Source organism: Saccopteryx leptura, chromosome 6 (genome assembly GCF_036850995.1).
Source record: "Saccopteryx leptura isolate mSacLep1 chromosome 6, mSacLep1_pri_phased_curated, whole genome shotgun sequence".
Classification (NCBI taxonomy): Eukaryota; Metazoa; Chordata; class Mammalia; order Chiroptera; family Emballonuridae; genus Saccopteryx; species Saccopteryx leptura.
Genome location: NC_089508.1, coordinates 77,270,648 through 77,289,564, shown reverse-complemented (window position 1 = coordinate 77,289,564; position 18,917 = coordinate 77,270,648). Strand labels below are relative to the sequence as shown.

Below are 18,917 nucleotides of genomic sequence, written 5' to 3'. Positions count from 1 at the left end.
ACACACTGAATCAACTGGATTTAATTGATATCTTCAGAACATTTTAACTCAAAGCAACTGAATATACATTCTTTTCAAGTACTCATGGTACATTTTCTAGGAGAGACCATATGTTAGGACATAAAACAAGTCTCAATAAATTTAAGAAAACTGAAATCACATAAAGCATCTTCTCTGACCACAATGGCATGAAAGTAGTAATCAACTACAATAGAAAAAATGGAAAACATTCCAACACTTGGAGGTTAAATAGCATGTTATTGAACAACGAATGGATTAACAATGAGATCAGGAAGAAATAAAAAATTCCTTGAAACATGAAAATGAACATACAACAACTCCAAATCTATGGGACACAGCAAAAGCAGTCCCAAGAGGGAAGTTCACAGCATTACAGGCATACTTTAAGAAGAAAAAGCTCAAATAAACAATCTAACTCTGCACCTAAAAGAACTAGAAAAAAGAACAAAAAACAAATCTCAGAGGAAGTAGAAGAGAGGAAATAACAAAAATTAGAGTGGAAATAAATGACATAGAGCTAAAAAAAAATTCAAAAGATCAATGAAACCAAGCGTTGATTCATTTAAAAAATAAACCAGATTGACGAATCTTTAATCAGACTCATCTATAAAAAAAGAGAAAAGAACCCAAATAAATAAAATTGGAACTGAAAGAGAAGTAACAACTGACGTCACAGAAATACAAAGGATTGTAAAAAAATATTCTGAAGATCTATATGCCAAAAAATTGGACAATCAGGTGAAATGAATTAATTCCTAGAAACATACAATCTTCCAAACTGAATCTGGAAGATTAAGAGACCTAGAGTAGACTGATTACAACAAATGCAATTAAAACAGTTATCAAAACACTCCTATCCTGGGATGTGGAGGACCCAGGTTATAAACCCTGAGGTTGCTAGCTTTAGCGCAGGGTCGCTAGCTTGACGTAGAAGGTTGCTGGCTTGATCAAGAGGTGACTCACTCTGTTGTAGCCCCTGCTCCCCTCAAGGCACACATGAGAAAGCAATCTCGAGAGCAGCCCAAGATGGCCGACATGCAGGATCGGGTGTTGGATGAGGAGAAGATGATTTTGGATCGCCTGTAGCTCCAAGAGGTTGCTGAGGGTCAGTCAAAAGCGGTGACTCCCACTGGTCTTCGCCAGTTTCCGGCCTGTGAGTTCCAGAGCTGGTACATCCAGTGGCCAGACACAGAGCATCAGCTCAAGACCTAACAACCATAGTTAGAGTGGTATCTTAAGGAAAGGCTCCTCACACCTGACCCAGCTAAGGCATAGAAAACGTTGTCACAAACAGTAAAAAGAGCAGTAGCAGCAGACAAGTAGCCCACAGTGAATTACAAACAGCTGAAGCCATCCCAGGAAGATTTAGAAATTACACAACTGAAAGCTGGAGTCAGACAACACCAACCGTATACTCAGCTACACAAACAACATATTTGAAGGAGCAGTCTATATCGAGACAAAATGGGAAGACAGGGAAGTGCAATTCAAATGAATCAACTAGAGGAATCCCCAGAAAAAGAATTGAATGAAATGGAAATAACTAAGATGCCAGATGTAGAGGTTAGAATAATGATTGTGAGGATGCTCAAGGATCTTAGAGCAACCATAGATAGAGAACATGAGCACCTAAACAATGAGATATCTGGTATCAAAAAGGACATTGAAATCATAAAAAGAATCAGACAGAAATGATAAACACAATATCAGAAATGAAGACTACACTGACTACACTACAAGGAATGAAAAGCAGGCAGAATGAAAAAGAGGATTGAATCAGCAATTTAGAGGACAAGATAAGCAAAATCACGGAAGCAGAACAGCAAAAGAAAAAGAGGATCAAAATGTCTGAGAAAACTCTAAGAGAGCTCTGTTACAATAGGAAGAGAAACAACATCTGCATCATAGGAGTTCCTGAAGGAGAAGAGAAAGAACAAGGGATAGAGAACCTGATTGAAGAAATCATAGCTGAAAATGTCCCAAAATTGATGCAGGAAAAAGTCACACAAGTTCAAGAAGCACAGAGAATCCCATTAAAAAGGAACCCAAATAAACCTAAACGAAGACACATAATTACAAAACCAAAGCTAAAAAATAAAGAATACTAAAAGCTGCAAGAGAAAAGCAGTCAATCACCTACAAAGGAGACCCCAAAAGGATGATATCTGACTTCTCAACAAAAACACTTGAGGCGAGAAGGGAATGGCAAGAAATATTCAAATTAATGCAGAACAAGATCCTAAAACCAAGACTTCTTTATCCAGCAAGGCTATCATTTAAAATAGGAGAAATAAAAAGCTTCCCGTACAAAAAAAAAAAAAACAAAAAAAAAAAAAACCCTCAAGGAATTTATTACAACCAAAACGATGTAAGAAATGTTAACAGTCCTGCTGTAAACAGAACAAGGGGGGGGCGGGGAATCTAGTAAAGAGGAATGTAGATTTAAGATTTTAGAAATGCACGCAAATTGAAAAAGAAGAAGTAAAACTATCATTACTTGCTGATGACATGATACTGTACATAGAAAACCCTAAAGTCTCAGTAAAAAAACTACTGGACCAAATAAATTCAGCAAGGTGGTGGGATATAAAATTAATATTCAAAAACCAGTGGCAGCCCTGGCTGGTTGGCTCAGCAATAGAGCATTGGCCTGGCGTGCGGGGTACCCGGGTTCGATTCCCGGCCAGGGCACATAGGAGAAGCGCCCATTTGCTTCTCCACCCCCCCTCCTTCCTCTCTGTCTCTCTCTTCCCCTCCCGCAGCCGAGGCTCCATTGGAGCAAAGATGGCCCGGGCGCTGGGGATGGCTCCTTGGCCTCTGCCCCAGGTGCTGGAGTGGCTCTGGTCACGGCAGAGTGACGCCCTGGAGGGGCAGAGCATCGCCCCCTGATGGGCAGAGCCTCGCCCCTGGTGGGCGTGCCAGGTGGATCCCGGTCGGGCGCATGTGGGAGTCTGTCTGACTGTCTCTCCCCGTTTCCAGCTTCAGAAAAATACAAAAAGACCAAAACCAAAAAAAAAAACCAGTGGCATTTTTATACACCAACAATGAACTGTCCGAAAGAGAAATTAAGAAAACAATCCCCGGCCCTGGCCGGTTGGCTCAGCGGTAGAGCGTCGGCCTAGCGTGTGGAGGACCTGGGTTCGATTCCCGGCTAGGGCACACAGGAGAAACGCCCATTTGCTTCTCCACCCCTCCGCCGCGCCTTCCTCTCTGTCTCTCTCTTCCCCTCCCGCAGCCAAGGCTCCATTGGAGCAAAGATGGCCCGGGTGCTGGGGATGGCTCTGTCATCTCTACCTCAGGCGCTAGAGTGGCTCTGGTCGCAACATGGCAACGCCCAGGATGGGCAGAGCATCGCCCCCTGGTGGGCAGAGCGTCGCCCCATGGTGGGCGTGCCGGGTGGATCCAGGTCGGGCGCATGCGGGAGTCTGTCTGACTGTCTCTCCCTGTTTCCAGCTTCAGAAAAAAAAAAAAAAAAAATTAAAAAAAAAAAAAGAAAACAATCCCCTTCACTACTGCAACAACAACAAAGAAAGTACCTAGCTGTAAATTTAACTAAGGAGGTTAAAGACTTGTACTCGGAAAACAATAAAACATTAATAAGAGAAATCAAGGAACATAATCGAATCAAAAATGGGCAAAAGAAATGAATAGACACTTCAGAGAGGACATTCAGATGGCCAATAGGCAAAAGAAAAAACGTTCAACATCACTAATCATTAGAGAAATGCAAATTACCACAATGAGATATCACCTCACACCAGTCAGAATGACACATTAACAAAACAAAACATAATAAGTGCTGGTGAGGATGTGGAGTAAAGAGAATCCTCCTGCACTGCTGGTGGGAATGCAGACTGGTGCAACCACTGTGGAAAATAATATGGAGATTCCTCAAAAAATTAAAAATGGAACTGCCTTTTGACCCAGCCATCCCACTTTTAGGAATATATACTAAGAACACCAAATCACTGATTCAAAAGAAAAAATGCACCCTTATGTTTATGGCGGCATTGTTTACAATAATGAAGATCTGGATACAGCCCAAGTGTCCTTCAGTGGACGAGTGGATTAAAAAGCTGAACTACATATACACATGGAGTACTATGGGGCCAGGAAAAAGAAGAAAATACTACCTTTTGCGACAACATGGATGGACCTGGAAACTATTATGTTAAGTGACGTAAGCCAGGCAAGAAATAAAAATATCATATGACTTCACTCATATGAGGAATCCAATGAACAATGTGAACTGAGGAACAGAATAGGGGCAGAGGAGGGATCAAAGGGACCACTGGGAAAGCGGACAGAGGGAAAGGGGATGAGAGGATGAGATCAGAGAAGGGAAAGAGCTTGGTGAAATTATATGTACATAACAGCATTATAGAGAGCAGAAGAATAAAGTGCCGACCTGGAAATGCTGAGGTCGCCGGTTCAAAACCCTGGGCTTGCCTGGTCAAGGCACATATGGGAATTGATGTTTCCAGCTCCTCCCCCCTTCCCTCTCTCTGTCTTTCCTCTCTCTCTGTCTCTCTGTCTCTCTCTCTGTCTCTCCTTCTCCTCTCTAAAATGAATAAAAAAAAATTAGAGAGCAGAAGAGCAAATCCTGGAGGAAAGTGGAGAGGGTGTTAGAGGGAGGGGGCAAGAAGGATGTTGAGGGGAATTCGAGGGTGCGGGAGGATGTATTCGGTGGGACACTTGAATCTATGTAAATACAATAAATTTAAATCAATAAAAAAATAAGAAATCAAAAAAAAAAAAAAGAAAGCAATCTGAACAGCTAAGTTGCTGCAATGATGAATTGAGGCTTCTCATTTCTCTCCCTTTCTGTCTGTCTGTCCCTCTCTCTGACTCTCTGTCAAAAAATTAAAAATAAAAAAATTTAAAAATTCCCAGCAAACAAAAGTCCTGGTCCAAATGGCTTCACAGGCGAATTTTACCAAACATTCAAACAAGAACTAATACCTATACTTCTCAAGCTATTCGAAAGAAATTCAAGAGGAGGGAAGAATTCCAAACTCATTTTACGAGGCATGTGTTATCCTAACTCCAAAACCAGGTAAAGACACTACAAAGAAAGAAAACTATAGGCCGATATCCCTGATGAACACAGATGTTAAAATTATCAACAAAATACAATATTAGCAAACTGAACCCAGTGATACGTTAAAAAAATCATACACCATGGTCAAGTGGGATTTATTCTGGAGAGACAAGGCTGGTACAATATTCGCAAATCAATAGACGCTATTTAGGCCCTCAAGATGGCAGTGCTCGAGTGGGAGGCTGGAGTTGATCTGACAGATAAAGGTGTGCTGCTGATGAAAGCTGGGTAAGTGCCCCAGGACATCAAGATGGCAACATATACACATGGTCAACCCAGTCCTTCTTTAAGAGATGCAATGTTCAGAAGATCGATGATCATCAAAATCATAGAAAAAAATTCGAATACTTTAGAAAAGTCTAAATTTATATGGAACAGTAGTCTTTGGAACAACAGCTAATTTCTCCCGAATGTTGGCAAATTTCATTTTCAGACACTACTTTAAGGTTAAACGTGATGCTTTGAAGACATCTGTGTCATTGACTATACTATAGTTGGTTATAAGCTCCTTGTCACAGGTGCTTTGTATTCAGGTAATATAAGCCAGGAAAACTGAGCTCTGAGAAGTTCACTGGTTGGCATAGGATGTGGTGTTTTATATTTCCTTGGTTTGGCTTTTTCCAAAAATGGACACCTAGCAGTAAAGTACCATACTGTTCCTCTGCCACCAAAAGGAAGAGTTTTACTTAATTGGGTGGTGCTTTCTCAAACAGAGGTAAAAGGAATACTGATTCCTCTAGTCTTTCACATTCCTTGGAATATTAAATGGTATGTGACATTATGCAGTATTTGAAAGTATGTATATTTGAGAAAACTATACATGAAGAGTAACCAAAGAATGAATGAACTTTTTTTTTTTTTTTACAGAGATAGAGAGTGAGTCAGAGAGAGGGATAGATAGGGACAGACAGATAGGAACAGAGAGAGATGAGAAGCATCAATCATTAATTTTTCATTGCGTGTTGCAACACCTTAGTTGTTCATTGATTGCCCTCTCATATGTGCCTTGACCGCAGGCCTTCAGCAGATCGAATAACCCCTTGCTGGAGCCAGCGACCTTGGGTTCAAGCTGGTGGGCCTTTCCTCAAACCAGATGAGCCCGCACTCAAGCTGGCGACCTCGGGGCCTCAAACCTGGGTCCTCTGCATCCCAGTCTGACGCTCTATCCACTGCGCCACCGCCTGGTCAGGCTGAATGAACTTTTTTATGATGAGGACTCAGGTATTGCTGAAAGAGTTCAAGTAACTCTGGACAGTTTGTATCTATTCCTTTTGCCAGTATATAGCAGGTTCTCAAAAAATATTCAGTAATTCAATAAAAATAAAACAAAATAAATGTGATTCATCACATAAACAAAATGAAGGATAAAAATCATATGATCATATCCATAGATGCAGAAAAAACATCTGATCAAATCCAGGATCCATTTATGATCAAAACTCTGCAAAGTGGGAATACAGGGAACATACCTCAACATAATAAAGGCCATCATTGACAAACCAAAAGTTAATACCATACTCATTGGGCAAAAATGAAAAGCAATCCCCTTGATTAGGAACAAGACAGGGGTGCCCCCTTTCACCACTCTTATTTAGCATAGTTCTAGAAGTTCTAGCAACAGCAATCAGACAACAAGAAGAAATAAAAGGCATCTATATTGGAAAAGAAGAAGTAAAACTGTCATTTTTAGCTGATGACATGATACTGTACATAGAAAACCCTAAAGTCTCTGTAGTAAAAAAACTACTAGAAAACAAAACAAAAACTACTAGACCTAATAAATGAATTTGGCAAAGTGGCAGACTATAAAATTAATATTTGTAAATCAGTGGCATTTTTATACACTAATAATGATCTGTCAGAAAGAGGAATTAAGGAAACAATCCAATTTCCTACTGCAACAACAAAAAAATAAAGTACTTAGAAATAAATTTAAATAAGGAAGTAAAACACTTGTACTTGGAAAATGAAATGACATTGAAAAAAGAAATCGAGGAAGATACAAACAAGTAGAAGCATATATCATGTTCATGGCTAGAAAGACAACATCATTAAAATGTCCATACTACACAAAGCAATCTATAGGTTCAATGCAATTCCTATTAAGAATACAAATGGCATACTTCACAGATCTAGAACAAATATTCCAAAAATGTATATGGAACAAAAAAGAACCCAAACTGGCTCAGCAGTCTTGAAAATGAATAACAAAGTGGGAGGTATCAAACCCTTAAATCAAGCTATACTACAAGGCCATTGTAATCAAAACAGCCTGGTACTGGCATAAGAACAGGCATATAGATCAATGAAACAGAACAGAAAATCCAGAAATAAATCCATGCCTTTTTGGTCAATTGCCTTTGCCAAAGGAAGCAAGAATATAAATGGAGTAAAGATAGTTTCTTTAATAAATAGTGTTGGGAAAACTGGACAGGTACATGCAATAAAAATGAAACTAGACCACCAACTTATGCCATTCACAAAACAAACTCAAAATAAATAAAAGATTTAAATATAAGTCATAAAACCTTAATAATCGTACAAGGAAACATAAGCAATAGACACTCAGACATCTCTTGCAGCAATATTCTTGCTGATATAGCTACTCAGGCAAGTGTAATAAAGGATAAAATAAACAAATGGGACCATATCAAACTAAAAATCTTTTCTATAGCAAAAGATACCATTAACAAAATAAAAAGACAGCCCACTCTATGGGAGAATATATTCATTGATGTGTCTGACAAGGGGTTAATAACCAAAATTTATAAAGAACTTATAAAACTCAATACCAGGAAGGTAAAGAATTCAATGAAAAATGGGCAAAGGACCTGAATAGACACTTATCCAGAGTACATACAACAGTAAGTTAAAAAAAAAACAAAACACAACATACAAATGGCCTATAGACATATGAAAAAATGCTCAACATCACTAATCATTAGAGAAATTAAAATTAAAACCACAATGATGTATCACCCCACACTTGCCAGAATGGTTTTCATTAACAAATCAACAAATAACAACTGCTGGCAAGGGTATGGAGAAAGGGGAACCCTCCTGCACTGCTGGTGGGAATGTAGACTCGTGTAGCTACTGATGAAAACAGTATGGTGTTTTTTTTCTCAAAAAATTAAAAATGGAATTGCCTATGACCCAGCTATCCCACTTCTAGGAATAGTTCCTAAGAATCCCAAAACAGTAATTCAAAAGATATGCACCCCTATGTTCATTGGAGCATTGTTTACAATAGCCAAGATCTGGAAAAAGCCCAAGTGTCCATCAGTGGACGAGTGAATAAAAAAGCTATGGCACATTTAAACAATGGAATACTATATGGCTGTCAAAAAGAAAGAAATCTTATGCTAAGTGAAATAAGCCAGGCAGAGAAAGACATATACTATACAATGTCACTTACATGTGGAATCTAATGAACATAATAAACTGAGCAACAAAATAGAAGCAGAGGCAGGGTTACAGGGAACAGATGGACAGCTGTCAGAAAGAAGGGGGTAAAGGGCATGAAAGAAGGTGAAGGGATTTGCCAAAATTATATATACATAACACACAGATATAGACAACAGTATAGCTATAGCCAGAGGGAAAGGGGGAGTGCACGTAGGGGGAGAGTGGGCAAACGGGGGGGGGGGGGGAATGAGGGTGTAGAGAGACTTTGCATGGGGCAATGGGGAGCACAATGTAGTATGTAGAGGGTGTTATATCAAGTGGGAAAATTGAAACCATGTGAACACATTAATTAAAAATAAAAATTTTAAATTAAAAAAACTAGAAAAAATTGGAATAAAAATGGTTTGAAAGTTATACTGCCAAACAACTGCAAGATGTGGAATTATTAAAACAATACAGAAATAGATTAAACTAATGGGCTTCTACTACTCACCCATTTGTATATTGAGAAATTTCTGCCAAAAAAGAAGATGCAGAATGAGCTTCTTCACTGTCTTCTTGAACCTGAACATGGGGGAGGTCTGAAAAAGAAATTCTGAAAGATAAATCTATAAACTGGTTATTCAAGTTATAAACTGTACCTCAATTTCATAATTACAGGATAATAAATAATGTCTACTTAGTTGAGGTTCTTTCCCATCTAAATAGATGATTCTGATATTAAAAACTATTAGGTAAACTTTATCAGTATATTACCTGGAGAAACAAATAGAGCAAAATCACAGCCTTGCTAAACATAAATATTTAATAAATATTTATTATATAATAATTTATAATTATATATAAACAGCATCCTTAAAGAAACAAATGAATAATCCTTCAACAACAGACATGATATAGAACTTGGCAATATATGATTAATCACAAGCACAATTAACCTTGTCAATAAATTATGAGAAAATGTTATTTACAGTAACAAATGATGAGAGCTTTACCTGTGTCTATGGTGAGAAGGATCTGCAGCATGTGTGCCATCGTGATCAAATGGAAGAGATAAAGGTTGTTGTAGGAAGAACTTACTGATGAAGGCTGGAGATCAACACTGTCATCCCAATACAAAGATGGGAATGCTAACACAGCGCCTACCTATCACAGAAAATAGACATCAACATAGGTAATAACAAAGACCAACACAAATTAATCTCATAACTAAATGTAAAGGGTACCATATGCTACACTGTGTTTGTGGGATTTAAAAAAAAAAATAACCATCTTATTTTTCCTAACTATTCAACAAAAATCTTAGAATATAATGTAACACAGTCTGACCAGGTAGTGGCACAGTGGATAGAGCATTGGCTTGGGATGCTGAGGACCCAGGTTTGAAGCCCTGAGGTTGCTGGCTCAAGCAAACGGTCACTGGCTTGGCTGCGGCTCCCCAGTCAAGGCACACATGAGAAAGCAATCAATGAACAACTAAAGTGATACATTGAAGAATTGATGTTTCTTATCTCATCTCTCTCCTTTCCTGTCTGTCTGTTCCTATCCGTCCCTCTCTCAGTTTCTATGTCCCTCTCGCTTAAGAAAAATAAAAAAAGAAAAAAAAAAGATTATAATGTACCACAAACACAGGACAAAAGTCATCACCAAACAGAGTATCCCTTTGCTAGGTCTACTTATTCTAGTTCTAAGTAGGTGCCTCAACTCCGTGGAGTTCAGAAGATTCAATATTAGAATCATTTGGGGAGCTCTTACAATAACATTGATGATATATACAGGCCCAACCCCAGTACAATCAAATCAAAACCTCAGGGTTAGGGCCCACTTTACTAACATTCTTTTCTTTTTTTTTTTTTTCTTTTTTTTTTTTTTTAATTTTTATTTTTTTTATTCATTTTAGAGAGGAGAGAGAGAGAGACAGAGAGAGACAGAGAGAGAGAGGAGAGAGAGACAGGGGGGAGGAGATAGAAGCATCAACTCCCATATGTGCCTTGACCAGGCAAGCCCAGGGTTTCGAACCGGCGACCTCAGCATTTCCAGGTCGATGCTTTATCCACTGCGCCACCACAGGTCAGGCCTAACATTCTTTTCAAAGTTCCCCAAAGAGATACCAAAATACAGGGTTAATAACCGCTGGGTAGAACCCTGGACAATGAGAAACGATGATACTGGCTAACACAAACTGCAGGCTTCCAATCTCACCACTGCTCTCCCTGGAGAACTTGTTTTGAAGAAATGGGATTACAGGAATGGAAAGTTCTAGAAACTCACAAGGGGTTGGGGGTTGAAGGGATTGACTCAAAAAAAAACAAAAAGAAAAAACTCAAAGACATGGACAACAGTGTGGTGATTACAGGAAGGAGAAGGGGGTGAGGAGAGGTGGAGGAGGGTATGGGGGGGTTAACGGTGATTTAAGGAAACTTGACTTGGGGTGGTGAACACACAATGCAATGTACAGATGACGTTGTGGAATTGTACACCTGAAACCTGTATAATTTTGTAAACCAGTGTCACCCCAATAAATTCAACAAAAATAAAAAGAAAAGAATTTCAAAAAACAGTTGCTACCCATCCATAGGATTTTAGGGAAAGCCTAGCTGTGTCCATGGCTGGTCCCTATCACCAAATAACTAATAATTTTAAGATAGCTAATCCTGTCATTCACTGCTTATCATGTAAATGAGTTAAGGAAATGGAGAGGCAAAGCACTATATATATATATGATATTAGAAAAAGTCTGCTTGTATAGACACAAATTATAATCAATTAACCATGACAATTAACCAAGACCTATCACAAAGAAAATGGTAAATGTGCTTTCATTTTTAAAGTGATTTTGATGGTTTCAGTCAAATCTATATCTACTTGTTAACATAATCTGAACACCAACAATTCAAAATCTTGAACAAAGAGCACAAATTTGAATGAGAAAAACACATGAATTACAAGCCCGAGTGGTTTTTAATAAAATTTTATTGAACACTTACCAAAACATGAAATAGATCTATAGATAGGAGACAAGGTGTATCTTCTGATTTTAGGTTAGGAAGAACAACTAAAATAAATAAATAATAGTAATTTAGTCAATAAGATAGCAATGTAGTTAAATAAAATACAAAATATAAACATCTATAACAAAAATATAATTGGCTTATAAAACAAAGAAACTGATAAACTAGTACATTACACCTTTCACCTTAAGACATGGGAACCATAATTAAATATAAACTAAAGTGGCCTGACCAGGCGGTGGTGCAGTGGCTAGAGCATTGGTCTGGGATGCTGAGGAACCAGGTTCGAAACCCCAAGGTCACGGCTTGAGCACAGGCTCATGTGGCTTGAGCGCGGGCTCACCAGCTTGAGCGCGGGCTCACCAGCTTGAGCACCAGGTTGCTGGCTTGAGCGTGGGATAATAAACATGACCCCATGGTCGCTGGCTTGAGCAAAGGGTCAATGGCTTCGCTGGAGCCCCCCATTCAAGGTACATATGAAAAAACAATTGATGAACTATTAAGGTGCCACAACTGAGTTGATGCTTCTCATCTCTCCCTTCCTGTCTGTCCTCTCTCCCACTAAAAGAAAAAAGAAAAAATTTATCTATATATATAGATATATAAATGAACAAAAGGCTCCTGGATGGCTTTAGATTCAATTTAAGAGTTAAAGATAAGATATAGGAGCCTGACCAGGTGATGGCGCAATGGAGAGCGTCGGACTGGGACGCTGAGGACCCAGGTTTGAAACCCCTAAGTCACTGGCTTGAGCGCGGGCTCAGCCGGTTTAAGCACAGCTTACCAGCTTGAGCCCAAGGTCACTGGCTTGAGCAAGGGGTCATTTGGTCTGCTGAAGCCCTCCCGGTCAAGGCACGTATGAGAAAGCAACCAATGAACAACAAAGATTGATGCTTCTCATCTTTCTCCCTTACTGTTTGTCCCTATTTGTTCCTCTCTCTCTCTCTGTCACAGAAAAAAAAAGATAAGATATAGGAGAAAAAGGTAAATACAGCAGGATAACTCAAATAGGTTACTCTAAATGCTCTGATACATAAAATAGGTGAATACATTTGAAGTGGAAAGCAGGAAGAGCATGCAAAGCAGTGAAAGTGAAATGAGAGTGGAGAAGATCCTCCTGAACAAAATAATGGTTTATATAGATTGATGATCATTGGAAGGAAATGCAGATAGCTCAAAAGCTATTGTTTTTCTATTTTGGTCTCTAAATTCACAAGTGAGGGAAAGAGTGACAAGGAAGTAAAATCAAGAATTTAAAACAGGCCCTAAACAGTTTGCTCAGTGGAGTGTGTTGGCCTGGTGTACAGACATCCCAGGTTCAATCCCCGGTCAGGGCACACGTGAAAAGCGACCATCTGCTTCTCCCCCTGCCCTTCTCTCTCTCTTGCCCTCTTGCAGCCAGAGGCTTCACTGGTTTGAGTGCACTGTCTGTTGGTCTGAGACCAGGCCTCAGGCTCTGAGGATAGCTCGGTAGATTCAAGCACTAGCCCAAACGGTGTTGCCAGGTAGATCCTGGTTGGGGCGCATGCAGGAGTCTGTTTCTCTATCTCCCCTCCTCTCACTTAAAAAAAAAAAAAAGAATTTAAAATAACACTAAGAGTTGTGTACATATAAAAAGGAGGAGGAAAAAAAAAGAAGAAATTAATTATATTTCAATAAAGGTGTTATTTTTTCAAATGAAGATATTTAAACAAAAAGCATTAAAGGTAAGAACACAGGCACTGGAGTCAGAAACGGGTTCTAGTACTGGTTGTGGTTATTTGTCAAAGGCATTTAGAGCACTTATACCAGGGCTAGCATATAGTAACCATTCAATAACTATTATTAATATTGGCTTTATATAACAAAGTAAAGTGATCATAGGGCTTTGTTATTACCTAGCTGTTTATTCTTGACAAGTCACTTGCTGTTTCTAGCTCTCACTTCCTCATATTAAAAAATTTCAGCTGCCTGACCAGGTGGTGGCACAGTGAATACAGCATTAAACTGGGATGCAGAGGACTCAGGTTCGAAACCCCAAGGTCACAGGCTTGAGCGCAGGCTCACCAGCTTGAGCACGGGGTTGCTGGCTCGAGTGCGGGATCATAGACATGACCTCATGGTTGCTGGCTTGAGCCCAAAGTTCGCTGGCTTGAAGCCCAAGATCACTCGCTCTGTTGTAGCCCCCCCCCCCCCCCCAGTCAAGGCACATATGAGAAAGCAATCAATGAACAACTAAGGTACCGCAATGAAGAACTGGTGCTTCTCATCTCTCTCCCTTCCTGTCCCTCTCTCTCTCTCTGTCAAAAATAAAAAGACTTTTTCAGCAATATTTCTCATATATCAGTTAACATTGTTCAAAGCACTATTTTATTTATTTTTATTCAGTGAGCGGAGGGGAGGCAGAGAGACAGACTACTGCATGTGCCCTGACCGGGATCCACCTGACAAGCCCACTCGGGGAGATGCTCTGTCCATTTGGGGCTCTGCACTGTTGCTCAGCAACTGAGCTCTTCTTAGCACCTGAGGCAGAGGCCATGGAGCCATCCTCACCGCCTGGGTCCAACAAGCTCCAATCAAGCCATGGCTAGAGGAGGAGAAAGAGAGGGAGAGGGGGGGGGGGGAGAGAGAGAGAGAAAGAGAGAGAGAGAGAGAGAGAGAGAGAGAGAGAGAGAGAGAGGCGAGAAGCAGGTGGTCATTTCTCCTGTGTGCCCTGACTGACTGGGAATCGAACCTGGGACACCCTCATACCAGGCTGATGCTCTACCACTTAGCCAACTGGCCAGGGCCAGCACTATCTATTTTCTTTTCTTTTCTTTTGTGTTATAAACTGTTTTGCTCTCAGGACATTTTAATAATTCCTAACCCCTTGTCCTGAAATCTATCACTTTTTCTGCCAGTGGAATACTCTTCCTGCCATTAATTTTTTTTACAGGCAGTTGCGAAACTATTTTCTCTTGGCTGCTGAATATATTATTTTAAAGTTCCTTTGACATCAAGTTAATTTTGGCATGCATATTTTCATTTTATCTATCACTAAAACCTTCCTTCTGTATTAAATTAAACATCTCCGCAAAGCTTATGTGACACAGTGGGAAAGCATGAGCTTTACAGTCAGGGCTGGAATATTAGTTCTGTCTCTTATGGTTTTATGACTTTGGTCAAGTCATCTAACTTCTCTGGGCCTTAGTTTCCTTATTTGTTAAAGGGGATAATGATTTCTTTGAAGGATGGTGGTTTGAAGAAAAGAGTTTATATAAAAAGATTCTTGTACAGTGCCCACCACAAATTAGGCTGTGACTATTGTATGTCCTGTTGCTACTGTAGAATCAACATATAAAAAACAACATTCATTAGTTTTCACACAAAACAGCTCTCTACTGTGATTCATTTTATTCAAAATCTTACCCTTGCCTATCCCACCGCAATTCCTTCCCCATATATATATCAAGGTTTTATGCACATATATCTAAAAAATTTTTCCTTTTTCCAATCCAACATATACAATATCAAATTAACCTTAGCATATTGCCCAAAACATTTTTAAAAATTCCTAAAAAATTAAAGAAATAAGTTCAAACTTCTTACTGGGGCATTTAAGACCTTTATTTTTATCAAAACAACTTAATGTTTCTCTACCTACAGGTATCACTATTCCTATCAAACTTGTCTGTCTGAACGTACCAGATATTTTCATACCACCTCAGTCTCTGTTCAAATTGTGCTTAGAATGCTTTCTCTGTTCCTCTCAACTTATCCTTTTCCCTCACTGCAAGATTCAATTCAAAACCTACCCTGCTAGAGGAGAACAGCAGAGCCCTAGAGTGAGCTTATTCTGTGTCTTGATTCTTGAAGCACATATAGTGCTCACAAAAATTAGGGGATATTTCTAAATGAATATGAAGCTATAAAATATCCCCTAATTTTTGTGAGCAGAATATCTGCAACATACATCTGGTTTTGGGCTTTTTATAATATGTTTTCACAGAAGTTCTGCTTCTTTAATTCAGTTATAAGCCTTATAATGACGGGGATCATATCATACACCTGTATAAAGGGTGAGTACACAAAACAGAGTTTATTCTTGTATCATTTATTTAAAAATATTTTATTGCTTTAAAAATGATAACTTTTATTTGAGCCTTTAGTGAGTTGTAATCTTCTGTGGCAGGGTTGCCACAAACCTTCAACTTGTAAAAAAAACACAAAGTGAAGCACCATTAGGAATACCTGTATTTTGATTCTCTAATCAGGTTAGAAAAATTGAACCATTGTTGGAATTTACAGATTTTGTATTTGAAGTACTTGATGACATTGATATAAAAATGGTGTGCTTTAGCGTTTTGCAAGTATTTTCCGTTAATGAAGCCAACATACAAACATCTTTGCATTTTTGTATGTGCTTGAGAATGTGAGTAAAATTAACTTAGAAAAGGGTTTTTGTATTATTATTTATAATTATTGTACTTTCCATATGAACTCTAAACCTACTTTTACCCCACCCAGGATATAGTTTATAGCCCTAACACTCGGCAAATAAAGATGCTCCTGCTAACAAATTTTTACATGACAAACTTTTGTATATATAGGCTCAAAGTACACTCAGAGCAAAAGCACATCAATTCTGTTAGTTACTGCTAATTAGGGATTCGATTATGCATTATTATTTTAGTCCCTACCATCCATGATGCTATAAATTAGTTCCCTTGTCTGCTGCTTTATTTCGAGGTATTTTAAAAACCAGACCCCACAATGTGTGACAAGTGCAGAAGCAGGGGGATTATGTGGAGGTGCTAGGAAAAAAAAAAGGTATTCAAATTATGACTGAAATGAAAAGAGATACCAAAAATTTAAAAACCAAACCAAAGTATTATTCTGTAAACAGGAAAAACTGTTTAACATAGCAAGAGGTCTTAAGAATAAAGACAGGAACATGCAACATGTGCAAATTCTGGGCCTATCCAACTGACCAATTAGAGAAAATGAGTGCCAAAAAAGGAACAAAAACTTAAGTGTGTAGATATGAGAGCAGCATCAATATTAGAGTCCTATTACTGTGAGGTTAATTCAGGAGAAAACTGGAAGTTAATCTGAAAATATGAAAGCTAAGCATACTGGAAGTTCTAATGAAACAGGTGGCAGCCTTGGATGGAGCGTGGAATCCTCATCATCAGAGCGAGCAGAAAGCTGCTAAAGAGCTCCTTAAGAAGCTTGTGGGGATTAACCAGGAGGAAAGTGACCTATCTCAACAGACATTAAAGTAGCTGGTCAATTTTGAAACACAAGAAAACAGCCTGCTAGATCAGCTGAAAGACTATACCTGGCTTTAAAGCTTAAAATAACTGAGAAACTGAGTAACTCTTACTTGCAAGAAGCAGATTTCGGAAGGGCAACGTTAACCCAGTCCCCCCCCTCCCCCAAGACATTTTGAATTTACGAAGAAGTAAAATTATCAACAGTCCTTTATAAGCCTGATCTGTTTAGGTGTAGAGGAGCTCCTGTAATACAAATGCCCAAATGGAAAAGAAGAGTACAGATATGAAAGCCAAATCATTCTACCCTTCTTTTTTCTAACCCTTCTTTTATTTTTATATCAATTGAGAGCATCCTATAAACTTAGCTAATTAGTTAGAACCTGAGAAAATCAGCTGTTATATATTAGCCTTTCTCTGAAAGGAAAGGGCACAAATGCATAAACCTGTATTCTGAGATTACAAGATTTCTATTATTTTACATAACTTGGATTCACCAGCAAAATTAAACATTTTTAAATGATCTATGTCACTGCTCCCTAACCAGATTGGGATATAATGATATTAGTGGTTTTGGATGATAGTTCAATAAAGCTCCATAGCAGATATAAGGGACATAAGTTGAAAACACTTGGATAATACCTGATGCTTAAAATAAAACTCGTGGTATCACACGGACAACTGCATGGTTTATTTTTATTTTATTTATTTTTAATTTATTCATTTTTTAGAAAGGACAGAGAGAGAGAGAGAGAGAAAGAAGGGGGAGGAGCAAGAAGTATCAACTCCTATATGTGCCTTGACCTGGCAAGCCCAGGGTTTCAAACCAATGACCTCAGCATTTCCAGGTCAACGTTTTATCCACTGCACCACCACAGGTCAGGTCTGTTTTGTTTTTTGTTTTTGTGAGCGTTCAAAATGAATGCAGTGTGTTGTTTCCTAACAAACTGTACCGCCAGAAATGTGATAGAAAAGTCATGTAAATAACATACTAATAACAATACAGAGAAGACTCTACCTGATAGGAGACGAATCAGATGTTTCTGTATCAGGACCTGAGGACAGGTTATCCTCTGTGCAATGGCAAACTGCATTAATGCTTTCAGACCATTATGCTAGATTGTAAGAGAAGGGAAGATAAAAAGATAAGGGAAGATAACAGACCTAAATCATTCACTGTAAAAATAAATCCCAGTCTGTAAGAATTAGTTGCAGATTTATTATATACTATACATTCTTACAAATAAATTATAGTATTTTTAATACTTCTAAAAAGTTTTATGACCTCACCAAATTTTCAATAGATTTTCCCATGACAAAGAAGTATTAATAAATTCTCATGTAAGTAGTCATTTTCCCCAGAGTAAATTTCTTAAATGCTTGTCTAATTTATTCTATTGATGCCAGTACAAAAAAAATATATATTAATAGAAATTCTAAAACGATGGCAGATATCCACTGAATTCAGGCAACAGTGTTTCCATTTAGCAAACTAGGAAGGAGGTGGTGTAGAAATGTTCAGTTGCACATTTTGTGTATACGGGGCTACTGAGCACATTTCTTGAATTTCATTTTCAGGGCTCACATGTTATAAGGTTTAGGTCTGAGGTATAGTATAGTCCTATAATGTCAGGATATGCCCATCAAAGAGCCATGGCTTAGCTTTATTCTTGAATTCAGTATAATGACCTATTTAGAACCAAGCCAGCAGTAATAATATTTGCATGATGATGCAAAGTTAGTGAGAAGGAAAAATGTAGGTTTCTTATTTGGCAATAAACAAAGAAGGGGAGAAAAACTAACCCGTTATCATCTGAAATCTCTCTGAATTACACTGAACCAAGACTGAGTAAGCTCTAAATTATACAACGGCTGCTAAGTATCTATGAGACTGAGGTAGCTCCTTAAAAAATAACATAGAATTCTGCTCATTTTACAAAAAAAGTAGTGAATAATTAAAAAAAAATTAACTTTGGACTACCTAAAAAGCATACCATGAGTTACACATATCCTGTAAGAACACACGTACCTGTCTATTTTGAAGTGCTCCAAACAGAGGTTTTCCTTCATCCCCCAAGAGGTTTTCTCAAAGAGTAAAAAAATAAATCAATCAATCCTAAATACTTGGTTACTCTCAGATGTTTA

General features: G+C 38.4%; 1 protein-coding gene and 1 pseudogene across 2 annotated transcripts in view; one reads left to right on the top strand and one right to left on the bottom strand.

Annotated features, from left to right (window-relative positions):
- The window catches only part of UBR1 (ubiquitin protein ligase E3 component n-recognin 1), a 180,133-nt gene that overhangs the window by 31,459 nt on the left and 129,757 nt on the right, over positions 1–18,917 (bottom strand). For both annotated transcript variants that reach the window (XM_066343754.1, XM_066343755.1), the window contains exons 36-40: positions 18,802–18,857; positions 17,791–17,887; positions 11,518–11,585; positions 9,526–9,676; positions 9,024–9,111 (exon numbers count right to left, since the gene is read on the bottom strand). In XM_066343754.1, the coding sequence (XP_066199851.1) occupies positions 9,024–9,111; positions 9,526–9,676; positions 11,518–11,585; positions 17,791–17,887; positions 18,802–18,857 (460 nt within the window). The remainder of the gene's footprint in view (positions 1–9,023; positions 9,112–9,525; positions 9,677–11,517; positions 11,586–17,790; positions 17,888–18,801; positions 18,858–18,917) is intronic.
- Positions 5,373–5,931, top strand: LOC136375917 (complex I assembly factor TMEM126B, mitochondrial pseudogene; annotated as a pseudogene).